This window comes from Solanum dulcamara, chromosome 3 (assembly GCF_947179165.1).
Source record: "Solanum dulcamara chromosome 3, daSolDulc1.2, whole genome shotgun sequence".
Taxonomy (NCBI): domain Eukaryota; kingdom Viridiplantae; phylum Streptophyta; class Magnoliopsida; order Solanales; family Solanaceae; genus Solanum; species Solanum dulcamara.
Window position 1 is genome coordinate 3157911 of NC_077239.1, and position 17620 is coordinate 3175530.

At 36.5% G+C, this 17620-nt stretch overlaps 1 protein-coding gene across 2 annotated transcripts; it reads left to right on the plus strand.

The window, feature by feature from the left end:
* Positions 1–795: 795 nt before the first annotated feature.
* LOC129882175 (probable UDP-N-acetylglucosamine--peptide N-acetylglucosaminyltransferase SPINDLY) lies at positions 796–17278 on the plus strand. 2 transcript variants are annotated; one of them, XM_055956353.1, is made up of 18 exons: positions 796–986; positions 2491–2929; positions 7157–7318; positions 7414–7589; positions 7707–7782; positions 8480–8608; positions 9222–9341; positions 9429–9497; positions 9581–9662; positions 10215–10309; positions 10744–10808; positions 13265–13463; positions 13782–13976; positions 14903–14997; positions 15076–15211; positions 15356–15573; positions 16109–16236; positions 16448–17278. In XM_055956353.1, the coding sequence occupies exons 2-18, from the start codon at positions 2519–2521 to the stop codon at positions 16876–16878; spliced, it is 2787 nt and encodes a 928-aa protein (XP_055812328.1). In that variant the 5' UTR covers positions 796–986; positions 2491–2518; the 3' UTR covers positions 16879–17278. The 2 variants fall into 2 exon arrangements, with proteins under 2 accessions (XP_055812328.1, XP_055812329.1); XM_055956354.1 differs by having other exon boundaries at positions 2509–2929.
* The last annotated feature ends 342 nt before the right edge of the window (positions 17279–17620 follow it).

Sequence of the window (17620 nt, forward strand, 5' to 3'; positions counted from 1 at the left end):
TTCCTACCAATCTTCTTATGTTTTCTCTTTCATTCTCTTAGTGTTTCCTAGAGTTTTAGGCTGACTTGACATAACAAGATCGTGAGCAAGTGGTGCAAGAACGTGAACAATTTTTCAAGTGCCGCACTTAGTAGAAAACTAAGGACGTGACATTCAGCTATCTATGCCCTTCAAAATAGACACACACATCCTATGGTACATTATACATATAGGACGTTATGTAGGAGGCAAAATTGACATGTATAATACCACCTAGGACCAACGTGTTTATTTATTTAATATTATACAAGTTTAATTATTCATTTGTGCACATTCTAAGTTAGAGAGTATAAATGTCAGTTGAGATCAAGTTAAAATACATGTTTATGTATTACGCCTTTAAATAAAAGGCTTAATTTGATTTGACACGGAGTTTAAAAAAATTAAAAAGAATTTTCAATCTTGTGATCCTAAATTAAAGTGATGTCAAATCTACCAACATGTCTTTTCAATCTTGTGATAATTCTTTTTGAAACAGACTAAGAAGGAAAATATGCCATTATTTTTTAAACGGAGGGAGTAATAATTAGTTCAAAAGCTAGAAAAAAAAAGGCCATATCTCAAATATCACAAAATATAGTATTAAAAAGGAATTAACTAAACTACATGGGGAGGATATGAAAAACATCCTAAAAATTATCAAAGCCAGCGGTCACGCGGCGAAAAAACAGTGGCAATATCGTAAATATGTGAATAGGTAGGCGTAATTATAAAGAACCCGTCTGTATATGTTGCCATTGTATGTAAGCCTTATAGAGGAAAACACCAGGGCTCCGGTGCTTTGGCAGACATCAAACCTCAGTGTCGGAAATAGGCCCTCTACCCCACCCACCCAGCCCACTTGGTGCACCCCACCACCCCACTTGCACAAACCTATCAAACAGAAATCAAAGAAGCTGTGTGGGAGTTATGGTGAAAGCATCACAGCAGTGAAATTGATTGAATAGGTGGGGATTTTAAAGATTTTGCCCTAATTTTTCTTGAGTTTTATTTGGGTTAATCATGATCAGTTTATGTTTTTGTGTAGTGGGTCATGTTTAGTTTTAGTGATGAATTGATTTTTATGAAAAAATTGTTTTTTTTTTAGTTTTTAGGAGTTTAACTGATTTGGGGTTTTGGCAAAGTTTGAGTTTTTTTGATTTAGGGTAAATTGTATTTGTTGTGTAGTAATGTACTATTTCATTTATGGTTAAAGTTAGGGTAAACTAGTTAGTATCATAGAAGTAGTAGAATGGAAGTCTTTGTTATTCATTTGAATGTTGAATGAAGCCTTTGCTTTATGCTTCTTTTAATGTTTTTTTTTTGTTAACTTCGTCCGCTTCAATTTGTTTGTCTTGCTTGCATTTTAGCTTGTTTAAAAAAGAAAGAATGATACTTTCCCTTTATGAAAACTCTTTAATTCTAACTTTTCACATTGCATGTTTAAGACCACAAGATTGAAGGACATTTTGATACATTCTATGTATCTTTAATTTAAGCTAGCATTTGGCCCCAAATTCCCAAGTATTCTTGGCAAGTTATTTGAGTCAAGTTTTGGAGAAATTTCACCATGCGTTTGACTACAAGTTTTCTCAAGAATATTTGACTGTTTTAAAAAATATTATTTTGTACCCGTAAGTTTTGAAAATCATTAAAAATACCCATAAGTTTGTATTATCACTTTATAATGATTATAACATAATTGATAACAATCAACAACAACAAAATAACAATATGTGCAAGAGCAATATATTAATCACATTAAAGACAAAATTGTTTTTTTACTCAATCTTGTCACTCAAACTATTCTTTTCCGGAGAATGTAGATAGAGGTGTTATTTAATGGTGTTGGTTGTCCATGTTAATGGAATAAGTTGGTAGATAAATATTAGTTGAAATTAATAAATGATGGGTGTTTTTATAAAACATAAAAGTTTGGGGTAATTTTTTAAATTTTAATTTTTTTTCAAATATTAGAACTTGGCCCAAATACTAATTTTTTGTGGAACTTGGGATGTTTACCAAATATATTTGCTAAGTAATGACAAGTTATATGGCCAAACACTACTTCCCAAAAAATATTTGGGGCCAAACGGCACCTAAGAACCACAAGATTTGAAAATCTTCTTTACTTTCTTAAACTTTAGGCCAATTCAAAACCAGGCAAGCAAATTGAAATAGAGCAAGTAGTTAAGAGTTTAAGTTTTATTTATTTTAATCTGTTCGTAATGATACATGTTCGTTTAGAACATCATGAGTGTGTAATTTATCGATGTTTAATTCAATAATCACCATGAACACCTAATTGTGCTCAAATTGTAGTAATTTTTATTTATGGCTAGATGTCGTGAAGGAGTCAATGTGAACTAGATGTTAAACCTTACTTGGGGAGTGTTACAGCTTAACATGACTTTTTCTTGTTTCTTTTTTTCCTTGGTTGTTTATTAAAAGAAACTATTTTTGATTTGACAGGTTGAGGTGATTCTGCAGGTTTAGGTAGATGGCGTGGACGGAAAAAGATGTTGAGAATGGAAAAGAAAGTGATTCACTTGGTAACAATGGTTTCCTGAAGGGAGGGCAATCTTCTTCTGGTTCGAAAGGTTCTCCTGGTAGAATAAGTCATGTAAACAAGATTTTTGAAGACAAGGATGCGATCACTTATGCAAATATTCTTCGCTCTAGGAACAAGTTTGTTGATGCACTTGCTATCTATGAGAGTGTGTTGCAGAAGGATAGTGAGTGTATTGAGTCTCTGATTGGCAAAGGTATTTGCCTGCAGATGCAAAACATGGGGCGGCTTGCTTTCGAAAGTTTTTCTGAAGCTATCAAAGTGGACCCACAAAATGCATGTGCCCTCACCCATTGCGGAATTTTGTACAAAGATGAGGGTCGTCTGGTTGAGGCTGCTGAGGTATATGCATGAAGTTATTTTTACTTGTATTTCGCAATATTGATCCGATCACATTTAGTGGTATTCCACATAATAATGATCTCATTGGATATGTCAATCGTGAGAGGTGCTTAGAAAGGACATGGTGCAGTTGCGGTTTACCGAGAACATGACCTTAGATAAGAAGGTGAGAAATATGCGAATTAGGTAGAAAGTTAGTAGGTAGGAGTGCGTCCATACTATTAGGTTGGAGTGCATTGTCTTGTTGCTCTTACTAGTAGTCATAGTACTACACTTGTAGTTTCTTGTTCTTCGATTTATGTTGATATTTGTTGTTTCGTGTAGTTTGATTATAGTATTATTTTGTTGTAGTAGTGTTCTGCTACTATCTGTTGTTTTTGTTACTATCTATTGTCTCTTGCATTTCCATTATGTCTTTTTTCTATATTGTTTTTGTCTTGAGTCGAGGGTCTATCGGAAATAACCTCTCTTACACTCTACCCTCCCTAGATTTGAGGGACTACGCTGGGTATGTTGTTGTTGTACATTGAATATGTTATGGATATAGTGGAGCTTCTGGTGTTAATAAATCATGATTCTTTGTTTTGATAGGTTTGACTGAAACAAACTGCAAGCTTGATAATCTCATATATATATATATATATATATATATATATATATATATATATTTTGATAAAGTAAGATGTTTTATTCACAAAAGAGCATCAAATTGACGAGTAGTTACAAGGAGAGGAAAAAGCATTAACAAAAGAACTAATGAATCCCTTTTCACTGTCAATCTAAGACAAGGAAACTAACGAATCCAACAACTGATCAGTGCTAATTACAGTAGTCATATTAGTCCAGCAAAAAAGATGAAAGCACTTTGTTTTGAGGGACTAATTTGGAGTTGAGATTCCATCAAAACACCTCCTATTCCTTTTGTTCCATATGGACCGGAAGATAACAGCAGGGATCATCCTCCAAATCCTTTTGATAGCTCGATCAACTCTCCACAAGCTCTGGTTCAAGTGTGCCTCTTTTATGGTCTGTGGCATGACACATTTTAAACCAAAGATACAGTAGAACATGCTCCAAAGATCTATGGCTACTGTGCAGTGCAATAACAAATGGTTTACAGTTTCCATCTTTTCCAAACATAGATAGCACATGTTTACTAACTGGAAATCTTTCTGGTTGAGATTGTCTCGAGTCACACATGCTTCATTTAGGGTAGTCCAAATAACTTTTTTTTTTTGAAGATTAAAACAAATAACATTAGGAGGAAACTGTCTTCCATATCAATTTCCAAGGCCAGTTATCAACTGCCTGGCTATGAGTACCAAGCTGTCTGTAGCATTCTTTCACTGTGAATGTTCCCTTGCTTCCCCAACGCATAATATCTGTTTTGTTCTCGTCAATGTTGCACTCTTCCACTTCTGCTAGAAATTCCATCAAGCTGTGCATTTCCCAATCATTAACTTCTCTTCTAAGTAGAATAACTCAGTTGTTTCCATTTCTGTTTTGTGCTATGGTGGAGTTTTTATCCACAACAATCTGATGCATAGAAGGGAATTTCTCCATAAGTATTGTGCCATTGAGCCATTTGTCCTTCCAAAATCAGTAGGTGCTCCATTTCCAGGTCTAAAGTAGATGTTTTGGAAGAATTCAGTTCCCAAATTGGTAATGAGTTTCCCGGGATTAACATATCTACACTTATTGCAAAACTGATAATCTCATCTTATATTACTTATTTAAAGTTTCCAGCGAGTAATTCAATTTGGAGTTTACGAAATTCTCTATTGAGTATAAAGTAGTTCTGTAGAAGGTTTGAAGAGCTTACATCTTCTATGAATGATAGCATGAGGCTCTTATCAGCTTTTAATAGATGACTTTATATGTAATCTGGGAAATGCTCTTCTTGTATTCCTTTTCTTTCTTTATGTGAAAACCCTATACACCTCTAATTTATGTCCAAGCTATCCGCTTGATAATGCTTATAATTTAAGCACACCCCAGAACGGAAATTTATGCACATCCCATGAACACCAATTTACGTGAAGTTGAATTTAGTTGTTAATCTCTTATTATATACTTATCGAGTCACATTCTTATATGCAACTAATGCTGCACTTTTGTAATTGTGCTACCTACTCCGTACCAGTATTAATGAAATTTATTACATTATCAAAAGAGATTGAGTCACGTATATTTAAATTTGAAGTTCTAAAATTGGTGGACCTACTGTCAGGAAAGAGGTCACATGTAATGCAATATGGGCTCCATGTGTGCCAAAAAAGATGTGCTTTTTTCACGTGGCTAACTACTAGAGGGGTGATTTTTACAGCAGAAAATCTTAGAAAGCAGAAGGTTATCTTTGTCAGTTGGTGTTACATGTGTAAGGAAGCGGGTGAGGACGTGGTTCTTCTTGCTTTAATGTGGGTTGTTTGGAGAGAGATAGGAGAGCTTTTGAAGGAGTAGAGCCGAGTTTCTATTTGTTGAGGAGTAGCCTCTGATCCCATTTTCTTTTGGTGTGAACATAGGACAGTAGAATCTTGGAGTACTTTTGTAAATATTGTTTCACTACAATCCATGTACTGGTTTGCTCATTATGAAATATTTCAAAAATAATGGTTACAGTAGAAAGTGAAAAGTTGATTAAAGTGAATTTTGGTTTATATTTTTAGGTTACGCTTTCCTAGGTGGCAATTTTAGGAAGATAAGATTTGCAGAAGTTGTGTACATCTAATTTTTTCACACATCTGATAGTACGTCTACACAAAGATACCTTTATCTATAACGTAGTCTAATTCTTTTGTACAACAACAACATGCCCGGTGTAGTCCCATATAGTGGGGTCTGGGGAAGGTAGAGTGTACGGCTGTACGCAGAACTTACCCATACCTTAGAGGTAGAGAAGCTGATTCCGATAGACCCTCGGCTCAAGAAAAACAGTCCGAAGTAGTCCCGAAGTCTTAATTCTTTTGTAGATTCTTTAATTTTGCATTGTATCCTGCTCTCTGACACAAGAGACCTATATAAGCTTTGAAGTAACTAGTAATGACTTTTAGAACTTATTAAGTAATACACTTGCCAAGGAGCCAATGCTCGGTCATTTTTTGAAGGCAGAAATGATTAGAAGCACGCGGGAAGAGATCTAAATTTAGAGAAAAATTATGGTATCAATGATAGTAGAGGAATGTTTACCTTTCTAGCAGCAAATGAGTTGAAATATTATTTATATCTAGTGCAAAGTTTCAGATCTCCAATGAGCTAGGCTGATAAATATCAAGCTAAAAGCTAAGTAGAAATAGTTGAATACAGAAATGGACTTCTGTTTTTGGTAGACTGGAGGCTTAAAGGCCTAGAAGATAGAAATGCACCAAGGCAATTTCAAAAAGGAAGAAGATAGAAATAAACCAAGGATGGCATGGTAAGTAAGAAGGAGGAGAGATGGAAGATTGTCCCAGCTTGTATTTGGTGGTCAGTTTGGTCTGAGGAATTAGAGGTGTTTTGAAGGAGTACAGAGCAGCTTACAGAATCTTAAGATGAATTGCTTAGGCATATTTTATTTTTGGTGTGAGCAAAAATTATTAGCTCAAACAGAAGACATTTTTGATGTTTTAGACTTTTTGTAAGGATAAATTGAACCACAAGATGTAAGTTGTAATAGTTTTGTAGTGGAACTACACTTTTTGGTGTAGTATACCTGTGGATATATAGAATTAATGTTACCTTTCTCAAAAAAAGAAATACACCAAGGAGTATTGCATTTTCATTCTTATGGTGCTAATGTGGCTGGATTTTGAAGTCTGCCTTGATGGAAGAGCTAGACAAAATTTTCTCTAGAAATTTTAAATTGACCTCTTATATGATCGTTTTAACAAGTGTATTTTTTTTGATACCGAGAAATCTGTTTGGAGCCTCTCAAATTTCTCAACCTTTGCCAAGTGAGCTGATCCCTGGGGGCGTCGTTTTGACAAGGTTATTGCTAACTAAAAGATTTAGGAAGTGATCAGGATTAAATTTTGATGGACTTCTGTTTAAGCAAATGATCTAGCTTCATTAGTTTATTGCAAAAGTAATGTGTGCATTACATGAGCTGCTTTAAATTATTCTGGTGTTCTTTTTCCTTTTAATTTTTTTCGTGATGAAGTAATCACTGTTCGAAGCTATTTCTTCTTTCAGTTATAGTTCACTTAATTATAATTTTCATTTAATCTTTCTGTTGAATTTAAATTAATGCAGTCCTATGAAAAAGCACTTAAAGCTGACCCCTCATATAAACCAGCAGCAGAATGCCTTGCAATTGTATTGACTGATATTGGAACCAGCCTGAAGCTTGCTGGCAACACTCAGGAGGGAATTCAAAAATACTATGAAGCTATCAAAATTGATTCACATTATGCGGTAATTATTTCCATTTTCCAGTGACCTTTTTTACTTTAATTACCATGGATTTATCACGGAAGCCCAAACGTTAACATGTTGTGTTGTATTTGCAGCCTGCTTATTATAACCTTGGCGTTGTATATTCAGAAATGATGCAATATGACATGGCCCTTAATTGCTACGAGAAGGCTGCACTAGAGCGGCCCATGTATGCTGAAGCTTATTGCAATATGGGCGTTATATACAAAAATCGTGGGGATTTGGAGTCTGCAATTGCCTGTTATGAGAGGTTGCTACAGTGTTAAATTCAGTTTATTTGATTGAAGTTTTTCTTTTGTGTGAGGTGGCTATATATGATTTGGCAGTCTCCATCTGAATATTGTTATTTCTCATTATGCTTATTCAGGTGTTTAGCTGTGTCCCCAAATTTTGAGATCGCAAAGAATAACATGGCAATTGCTCTGACTGATTTAGGCACAAAGGTAAATTAGTGTGTGAACAGTGCTAACTTCATTAAGTGGCATTCAAATCCTTCAAAAGTATTGATTTTATACTAATTTAGCAGTTATTAATTAGTATTGGTATACCGGCTTCCTGTACTGTTAATTTGACTGTCCATATTGCAATTTCATAGTGAAGAGCATGGTAACCACAGGCTTGCGTAGAAGCATTTCACATTCACTTTCTGTCTTATAGCTATCTTTTGCTTCTTGTTGAACATTAAAAAAGATACTGCTTGCTATCAAGACTGAAATGTTATTTAAGCAGCATAAGAAGTTTCCAATTGACAACTCCCCACCCCAACCCAAAAAAAGGGGAGGTTACCTTGAGTACATACAGACATTGGTGTTAAAGAATGAAAAAGTCCTACATCGGTGATTAAAGAGATGGGTGGTTTCCTTATAAGCTTGGGCAATCCTCCTCCCTTTGAGCTAGCTTTTGGGGTATGAGTTAGGCCCAAGACTTATTTTTAAAATTATCACGTTTTCAAGGAAACAAATATGAAGACATATGCTTGTTCTTATCTTTTATTAGCAGTTTTAAGTTTTAACAAATTAGAACTTTTCCTTCATCATTATAATAAAGCAAGCTAGAGCTTTTCTGGTTTCTTCTTAGATCACTTCTTCTAGAACTTCCAAAATCTCTTCATGCTTATGAATTCTTGGTTTTTCTATTCAGGTTAAATTGGAAGGAGACATCAACCAAGGTGTGGCATATTACAAGAAAGCTCTTTGCTATAACTGGCACTATGCTGATGCAATGTATAATCTGGGTGTTGCCTATGGTGAAATGCTGAAATTTGACATGGTAATTTTGTGCTCAATGCCCTCCACTTATCTCTAAATGACAACATAGAATAATATGTGCTCTTGCAGTTTACATAAGGGCTGTAGCATAATGCAGTAATAGGATTCTTGAGTTATCAGCTGTGAGGTTGTCGATTAGGTTTGTGGGGTATTTAGTTCAACATTGAAGAGCCACATTTTTTCAGGGATTGTGTTTATTTCGGCAGCCCGCAATGGCTGAGGTTCATACTTTGTCCCAATTTATGTGGCACACTTTTCTTTTTAGTCTGTCCCAAAAAGAATGACCATTTTTTATATTTAGAATCGTTTAACTTTAGAATGCCCATTTTCCCCGTTATGAGATGATTTATAGCCACAAATGTCTATGGCTTGTTTTAGATCATTAGTTTCAAAAGTCTCTTAAACTCTATGCCCAGTCAAACAAGGCCACTAAAATGGGACAGAGCGAGTATATACATGCATAGTGCCTCAAATGTTTCGTTTTCAGTACCTTTCGAATATCTACACTCTTTTCCCCCTCGTTCCACTCTTGTTAGTCATTTCTTCTCATGGATGAGAAACTTATTCTTGTTGCTTCCATTGTGAAGGTGTTGATGATTTATTTTCACATGCAGGCTATTGTGTTTTATGAACTTGCTTTCCACTTTAATCCTCACTGTGCTGAAGCATGCAACAATTTGGGAGTGATATACAAGGATAGGGACAACCTTGATAAAGCAGTGGAATGTTATCAGGCAATTAATTATCTTGCGTGTTTTTTTTTATTTGGGTTGGCCGAGGAGATTTATATTTTATTCAAATTGTGATTGCATGTTTCACAGATGGCTTTGTCAATCAAACCAAACTTTTCTCAGTCATTAAACAATCTCGGAGTAGTTTACACTGTTCAGGTGAACATTGATTGATATCTACTAGTGTCTGTGTAGCATTATTATGTCCTGTCGTGATTAGCATCTTTCTTGATTGCTCTCAGGGTAAAATGGATGCTGCTGCTAGCATGATTGAGAAAGCTATCATTGCAAACCCAACATATGCAGAGGCATATAATAATTTAGGTCCTTATTTCCACCTCTCTTTTATGTGTGTAAACTTAAGGTCTGCTCTTGTTTCTCTATGCATCTCGTGTCTATCTCTTTCTCATCCCAGTTTCTGTATATTGTTTGCTCCGCTTAGCCCCTCTCAGAAAAAGAAAGAGAAAAAGAAGAAATTTAACTATCTCGGTTGTGCTTTAGGTTGTTATGATGCTACTTTCTATAGAACATTATTTCAGAGATTTATAATGTAACTGCTTGAAACGTATAGGAAGCTTTCTCCTCGTAAGGCTCGAGAAAATGATTGATTCGAGGTTGTTGTCCCTGTATTTTATGGAATTTTCTGTTTCCACTTTTCTGATGTTATCATCCACAAATTTCTCACTAAGCCATCCAATTTTATTTTCCAAAGTGTTAGAGCCATCTTTTAGGTCATTTATGCTTTGTCACATTTGTCAAAGTAGTCCATTTGGTTATGGAAAGTGATTAACCTTGAAGATGGATATTTTAAATCCTTGAAGAAGTATTACTCCTTAGGTTAATGGGATAATCAACTATTTGTTGGGAATTGTACAGGAGTTCTTTACAGGGATGCAGGCAATATATCTCTGGCCATTGAAGCATATGAGCAGTGCCTCAAGATAGATCCTGATTCCCGAAATGCAGGCCAGGTATGCCTATTCTCTCATGGTTTTCGAAGTATCCCGACTCTCGACTTTTTCTGCAAGACCCTTCTTTTGATATCAATACTTGTCTTCAAAATAATTGTAACAGTAGATGAATTTGATTGTTAGATGCTCTACCTTTGATGGATGTTTAGCATTGGCTGCTTATCCTATTTCTTTTTTCTCAAAATAAAAAATAAAAAATAATTGTCAGATAGGATAAACTGTCATATTTCAAGTCCTTTAAGACAAAAATGAGAAGTTGGAATGCAATATATTTGAAAGTGAGACAATGTGTTGATAATCTCTCGGCTTATTATGCATATGACAGGGGAATTTCTTACTCGAACAAATTGAGATGGCAATTTTTGAGTCTTTGTTTAGAAGTTTTTGGATTTGCTATATCTCGTCTCATGTATCTTTATTTTTGTGTTCTGCAGAATCGGTTACTTGCCATGAACTACATTAATGAAGGAACTGATGACAAGTTATATGAGGCTCACAGGTTTTATTTACTTCTTTCTTGTGGGATCTACTGTATAATATATGATGCTGCAAATGCTACCCAAGCATGGGAGAAAAAGGATAATTAACAAGTCGGGGAAAAGGATAAAGAAAGAATGTGTGCATGCTGAAAGAGTAAGGAAGAATTTGAACAATCTTCTTTGCTCAGAAGATAGCCAATAGGCATAGTGCTGAATAACAATAGCCATATGCGATTCTTATTAAAGAAAATGCCAATAGCATTATACGAGTAACAACTATATTTCGACTTTTTAAGGACATGACAGACATATGAGTTTCCTATGATTGTGCATTAAAAAGAATTAGTATATATGTGTATATAATGTATGTGGTCAATCATGTTTGCTGTATTATCTTGATATTTATGTGGGATATGTACGATATGGTGCCTAACATGGACATGGAAACCTTTATTGTAGTCTGCTTCACAGAATCACAGGTATCAACCTCCCCCCTTCGCGACACTATGTAACTACGGTTCTTGTGCCCATAGAAACCTCTTTTTAATCCATTTTCATGAGATCAATCAGAAGTTCCATTAGGTAGGAGTGAGTTAAACCACATCAATCTCATCTTTCCAGTTTCTCGTAAGTCCTTCGAGCATCATTCTCTTCCAATACAGTGGGTAAGCCAGTGCTAACAATAGAATTCTAGTCTTATGTTATATGGACTCTCCATTTCACCCACTAGTTCAAATGTCAATATAATATGATTCTAATATAGGTAGGAGTAGCTTGTAATTTTTCTCTCCTTCCTGGTGCAGTTTAGTGGCCACTAGTGTGCGCCCTTCGCCGGAATGGCATAGGGACGGTCGAGAAAGACCTAGCTAGACATATCGGACCCTAAGCTTATGAAGAATGGCAAACAATCAGTACCTACCATTGGATTGGAAACACCGATTGAGCAAGCTTCCTCGGGTGAGCCTAATGACCCATGGTAAGAGTGGGAGTAAGGCTACCCCCCTTCGGGAATCCAGGGAGTTATGACGCAGCTATAGAATGTTAAGCCGGTAACTACGGAACCAGATTCGCTAGTTGTGGATGGAACAGTGAATGGGTCAGAGAAGACTATTGTGTTAATGGCAATTGGTGAGGTCGGGACTGTGATCTACGAAGACATTCCACTAAACCGTATCCCCCAAATGTTGGGGGTTGAGTCGACAAGTGAACAGTGACATCTGGGTTGTAACCCAGACCCCAATGGAGGAGGGCAAACTGAGGCTGGCACTAATGGTGGTAGAACACCCTATTCACTGGGAACAAGCTTGCAGAGAAGTTTGAGTCTCAAGTCACAAAATGGTGTGGAGGTGGTCTAGCTTTCAAAAACCAGAAATGGACAAGGAAAGTGAGCAATGGAGGCAAGCTATCATCGTATATGTCATTGTCATATCACCTACAACGATCTATTATCAGAATGATGGCTATGTTATAGCCAAATTTACCAGCATTGAGAACCGGAATGAGGTGATCTATTCTGGTCCTCAACTCTTAAATAATAGACCCCTTGTTAATAAACCTTGGACAACTGAGTTTGATTTTTCAGAAGAGGTGCTCAAGATAATTCCCTTATGGGTCATGCTTCCAAACTTGCCTCTGCACCGTTGGGGAGTATGGACTCTTTGAGCAGAATCAGTAGTGGTTTGGGCACCCACACTATTGGGGCCTCCCTTCTATCCTTATCTACTTAAATACCAAGCTTTGTTCGCATGACACAGTGCTCAAACCTGTGACCTAAGTCACAAGTTCCTCAACCTTTGCCACTTGAACTAAGCCCTAGGGGTTTGACAACTTTTGTTTCAATGGTGACGCAAACTAACCTTACTGATGACCTAGTAGATATCTTCCTGTCTACCTGGCAAAAAGGTGATTGAAATAGAGGAAAAAACAGTAACTGGAGAAGGCTCAATGATCTCAACATTTTAAGGTTGAATTTTCCAAGTTCTACGATTAAGCTCACCTGCCTTAAAGTTTCTCCTTAGCTCTGCTAATGTTAGCATTACCCCGTGACCTTTCAAGGGAAATGAGATAACAAATTTCCTCCAGCAAGTGTTTAGAGCCTTAAATGTTTCTGGATTAGTCAGGAAGTGAGAGTTTTCTGGTAGAAGTGGGCCATCGTGTACCAACTTTTACAAAATTTAGAAGATTACGAATAAGAAGGTTTTCTTTGAGTTTTTCTACTACTTGATATGTCATGTACCTAAACATGAAACTGTATTATTCCTATATTTTTCTTTTCGTCACTTGCTGCTTGGATGGTTAGGACTCCCCCAAAATCCCATATATGACCTTATTAAAGATAATGGAAAAAAGTTGCAGGTGGCCCTTGTCATTACGATTAGTAATATACATGTATCTGTAGTTGGCTGTATGTTTGGTTTTGCATTATTCTGTTTCTGGATCTGTTGGTGCCTATCCTGACTAAGTTGCATGAATGCAGAGATTGGGGTCGACGTTTTATGAAACTATATCCACAGTACACTTCATGGGACAACTCAAAAGTCCCCGAAAGGCCACTTGTGATTGGATATGTCTCGCCTGATTATTTTACTCACTCTGTTTCCTACTTCATCGAAGCACCACTTGCCCATCACGACTACACAAACTACAAGGTGGTGGTTTATTCAGCAGTTGTAAAGGTATTCTTTTCAATCCCTGATCATTCATTTGTCTTGTTTTACGACAGCTCTTAGTTTGCTGTTTGGATTATATCATTAAGACATTCTTTGGGCAACAACAACAACATACCCAGTGGAATCCCACTAAGTGGGGTCTAGGGAGGGTAGAGTGTACACAGACCTTATCACTACCTCGAGGAGGTAGAGACCTCAAGGAGGTAGAGAGGCTGTAAGACCCTCGGCACAAGTGCCTCAAACCCAAGTAACTAAGACATTCTTTGGGCAAAATCACTAAATCACTAAGACATCTCTTATATAGTTCTTTGTTTGGAATTGCAGGCAGATGCAAAAACAAACAGGTTTAGGGACAAAGTCTTGAAAAAGGGTGGTGTCTGGAGGGATATCTATGGGATTGATGAGAAAAAGGTATCCAGCATGATCAGAGAAGATAAAGTTGATATCATGGTTGAACTTACAGGCCACACTGCAAATAATAAACTGGGAACCATGGCTTGCCGACCTGCGCCTGTACAGGTATTCTTTATCTTATGTCCTAAACTTGGTTGGTCCCGATTTCGATAATGCTGCTCTGACTGAGGCCCAACTGCATCACATGAAATATGTCTAGCTTTTAAGGGAAAGATCTGGTCTTTCATTTTTTTTTGATATATACTTTTAACGGGAAATGGTTAAGCTGGACTCGCATAAAATGAGAAACTGGAATTCAGTGGTGCTTCTGTTTTCCTTTATTAGGCTTATTAATAATCCCAAGGGAGTATCTACTCTCATTGTTGACTTTTATGTTTCCAAGAGCTTGACCAATAAGAGATAGACGTGTAGCATGTTGTTGCTGTTTCCAAGTTTATATTTCTAAAGAAGGTTTGGAGATTGGTGTGCATAAATAAATGCAGAGTCCTGAGTGTGTATGTATTCGATCTCATTCCGAATTATGTTGGAGTGACTTTCGGTCATGCTAGCCTAGTAATTTCGTATGATTCAAATTGTGGATCTTATTGAGTATGAAGGAAAAATACGTACTTCATATTCTTTGATCATACGACAATTTTGTTCCAAGATACATGGATAACAATGGTACTAGGAGAATCGCATGGGTGGTTGAAATTGTTATAAAACGGCTGTCCAGCAATTGCCAGTCAACTCAAAATTTTCATTTGAAATTGGTAAGTTAATTAGTTCATAAAGACATCTGAAGCCAAAGGTGAATCTTTTCCTAATAGTTCATTCTTCTGTAATTTTGGTTTTATGCTAATTCAATAACTTTTATTGAACGTCATATGGAAAATTTCCCACTCCAATATTTCTCTGGAAGCATGCTTATGCTTTTAATTATCAAAGCTTCCCTGCTATAAACGAAGTCTTTAACTAATCTATACTTGCTATGGCGGAACTTCTGAGCTGTTATTGAGCTGTCTCATGATTCTATACGTTTCTCCTTCTAGGTGACTTGGATTGGATACCCTAACACAACTGGTCTGCCCACTATTGATTATAGAATTACTGATGCTATGGCTGACCCTCCTAACGCAAAACAAAAGTAAGTGGGAGAAAGGTTTTTTCATGTTGACCTTACCAAATTGGATCTTGTGGCTAATCCTTTCAATTTTATTGGCAGACACGTGGAAGAGTTAGTCCGATTGCCGAATAGCTTTCTTTGTTATACACCCTCTCCTGAAGCTGGGCCAGTGTGTCCAGCACCTGCTTTATCCAATGGCTTCGTTACATTTGGTAGCTTCAACAATCTTGCCAAGGTATTAATCCGGAAACAAGTGTCCTTGAGAAGCGTGTGGTGGAATTGTTTCGTGCCTTTTAAAGTGCAACTGTATTCATTCATTCATTGATAGGATTCTGTGGTTCTTTCTCCTTTTCTTCTTGCTGAGTTGCTTTCAATACAGATAACACCTAAAGTTCTGCAAGTTTGGGCAAGAATTCTTTGCGCAGTTCCACATTCTCGGCTAATTGTTAAGTGCAAGCCTTTCTGTTGCAATAGTGTGAGGCAGAGATTTCTTTCTATTCTAGAGCAGTTGGGATTGGAGCCACAGAGAGTTGATCTTTTGCCATTAATTCTTCTAAATCATGATCATATGCAAGCGTATTCCCTCATGGACATTAGGTAATGCCTTTGCTTTTGTGGCCTTCTTATATTCAGCAATCTGTGTAAGCTTTTGATTTCATTTATAAATTGTTCACAAGGCTGTCTTTTTAGTTCCACTTCCAAATTTATATGGGTGTCGAGCTTCACTTTGATGATACCCAAAGAATACAATGCTATTACTATCTCCATCTCTCTTTCTTCCTAGAATATATTTTTAAGGGGGTTGGGCACCCTTAGTGTGCATATGCTCTTCTCATCTTACTCATAGGTTGTGATTTATCAATTTGCTTCTGTAAATTGTGCAACTTTCTATATTTTTCAATGTCATGCTGTTTCAAGTGATCATTGCAATGAAATTCTAAATTAAAGGTTACGTGTTCATTAGTGTTTTCTTCACTGAACTCAACTATTTCTTTGCGTTGTTAACTACAAACATACAAATTTGCTGCACGACTGTCAACGGTAAGTCACAACATATCATGGTAGCTGCAGAAACATTTTGTATATGATAGATCTATGTTCCTTAAGAAACTAAATAGACCTCCTTTTGTAGCTTGGATACTTTTCCTTATGCTGGAACAACCACCACATGTGAATCACTATACATGGGAGTTCCTTGTGTCACTATGGGAGGTTCCGTACACGCTCACAATGTTGGTGTGAGTCTTCTTAAGACAGTCGGTAAGTATGTTTTTCTATTGATCTTACTCTTACTATATCCCTGCATATTATGAACTCTTGTGCTTGCATTTGCCAATTGATGAAAGTATAGTTTCACAAACGGGATGAAAAATCTCAGAAGAAAAGGTTGACCCTGAGAAATAGGTTCAGGGGGAAAATCATAAGTTTGTTCTAACACATTGTACAATTGTTGGGCAATTTTGCAATTTAGGGTTAGAAAACCTTGTGGCGAGGAATGAAGATGAGTACGTTGAGTCAGCTATACAGTTGGCTTCAGATATTACATCTCTATCAAACTTGAGAATGACTCTTCGAGAACTGATGTCAAAATCACCACTTTGTGACGGGGCAAAGTTCACCCGAAATATCGAGTCAATATATAGGAGTATGTGGCGCAGGTACTGTGATGGAGATGTGCCATCTTTGAGGCATATGGAATTATTACAGCAGCAGCAGACACAAATTGAGTCAGTGGTTCCAGAAGAGTCACCTGTGAATTCATCGGAAAGAACCATCATTTCTGCTCCTACAAACGGATCAATTAAAGAGAATGGATTCACTACAATTAAAGAGAATGGATCCACTAGTGAAGAAAATGGGGTGCAGTTGAATCAAAATAGCAATCATGGTAACCTGAGTTAAGAGTTGTTTGCTCGGTGATTCTGTCCATTAAGAAGTGGGGAATGATTGGTAATAGAAGCCAAGATTCAAGGACAAGTCTTCGATAGCGTGTCTAAAATGAGACCAAGCCTCTTGTATCATATAATTTATGGGGCAGTTATGCGCTAAATTGAACGGCTGACTTGGTTAATGTCTGCAATTGTCTCTGTTGCAGTGTGCAGGCATAATTCTTTTTGCGGAAAAGAATGTTGGAAGGGCTAGTGAAATTATTATTTGTTCCAAAAATAGGATTGTAGTGTATGAGGATGTGGGTTGTATTAGTTCTCCCTCTCTCTTTGCCTGAGTTACAGGTTGGAGTTTTTCTCTGTAAGAGTACAGCAGATTTGGATACTCTTATTAAAAATGGAATGACTTTTGTCTTCTTTTTTTTTTGTTCAACTTTTAAGAATGTTTATCTTCCAAAGGGATTGGAGGAGTCAATGGAAAAATTCTTGATAACTTTTTCTGTCAACTCATTTATCAGGTTACTTCATCAGTTGTATTGTAGATTAAACAGAATCTTGTACACACAAGAAAAGATCAATTTAAGGAATTTGAATCATGGCGAACATGGTGAGTATCAGACAATTTTTGAAGGACCCCAAATTAGAACTTTTTCAACAAAATTTAGGAAAATCAGCATGTACTATGAAAACAATCAAACTCATTATTTCAGGTTTTCATGATCTCGAAATGTCAAAATAAACCACTTTAGTCATGGTCA

Bases quoted from the DNA above. Each gene is read 5' to 3' on its own strand.
- LOC129882175 (XM_055956353.1), top strand. From the start codon at position 2,519: ATGGCGTGGACGGAAAAAGATGTTGAGAATGGAAAAGAAAGTGATTCA. The intron at 8,609-9,221 runs GTAATTTTGTGC...TTTCACATGCAG, and splicing joins AAATGCTGAAATTTGACATG to GCTATTGTGTTTTATGAACT. The intron at 9,498-9,580 runs GTGAACATTGAT...GATTGCTCTCAG, and splicing joins GAGTAGTTTACACTGTTCAG to GGTAAAATGGATGCTGCTGC.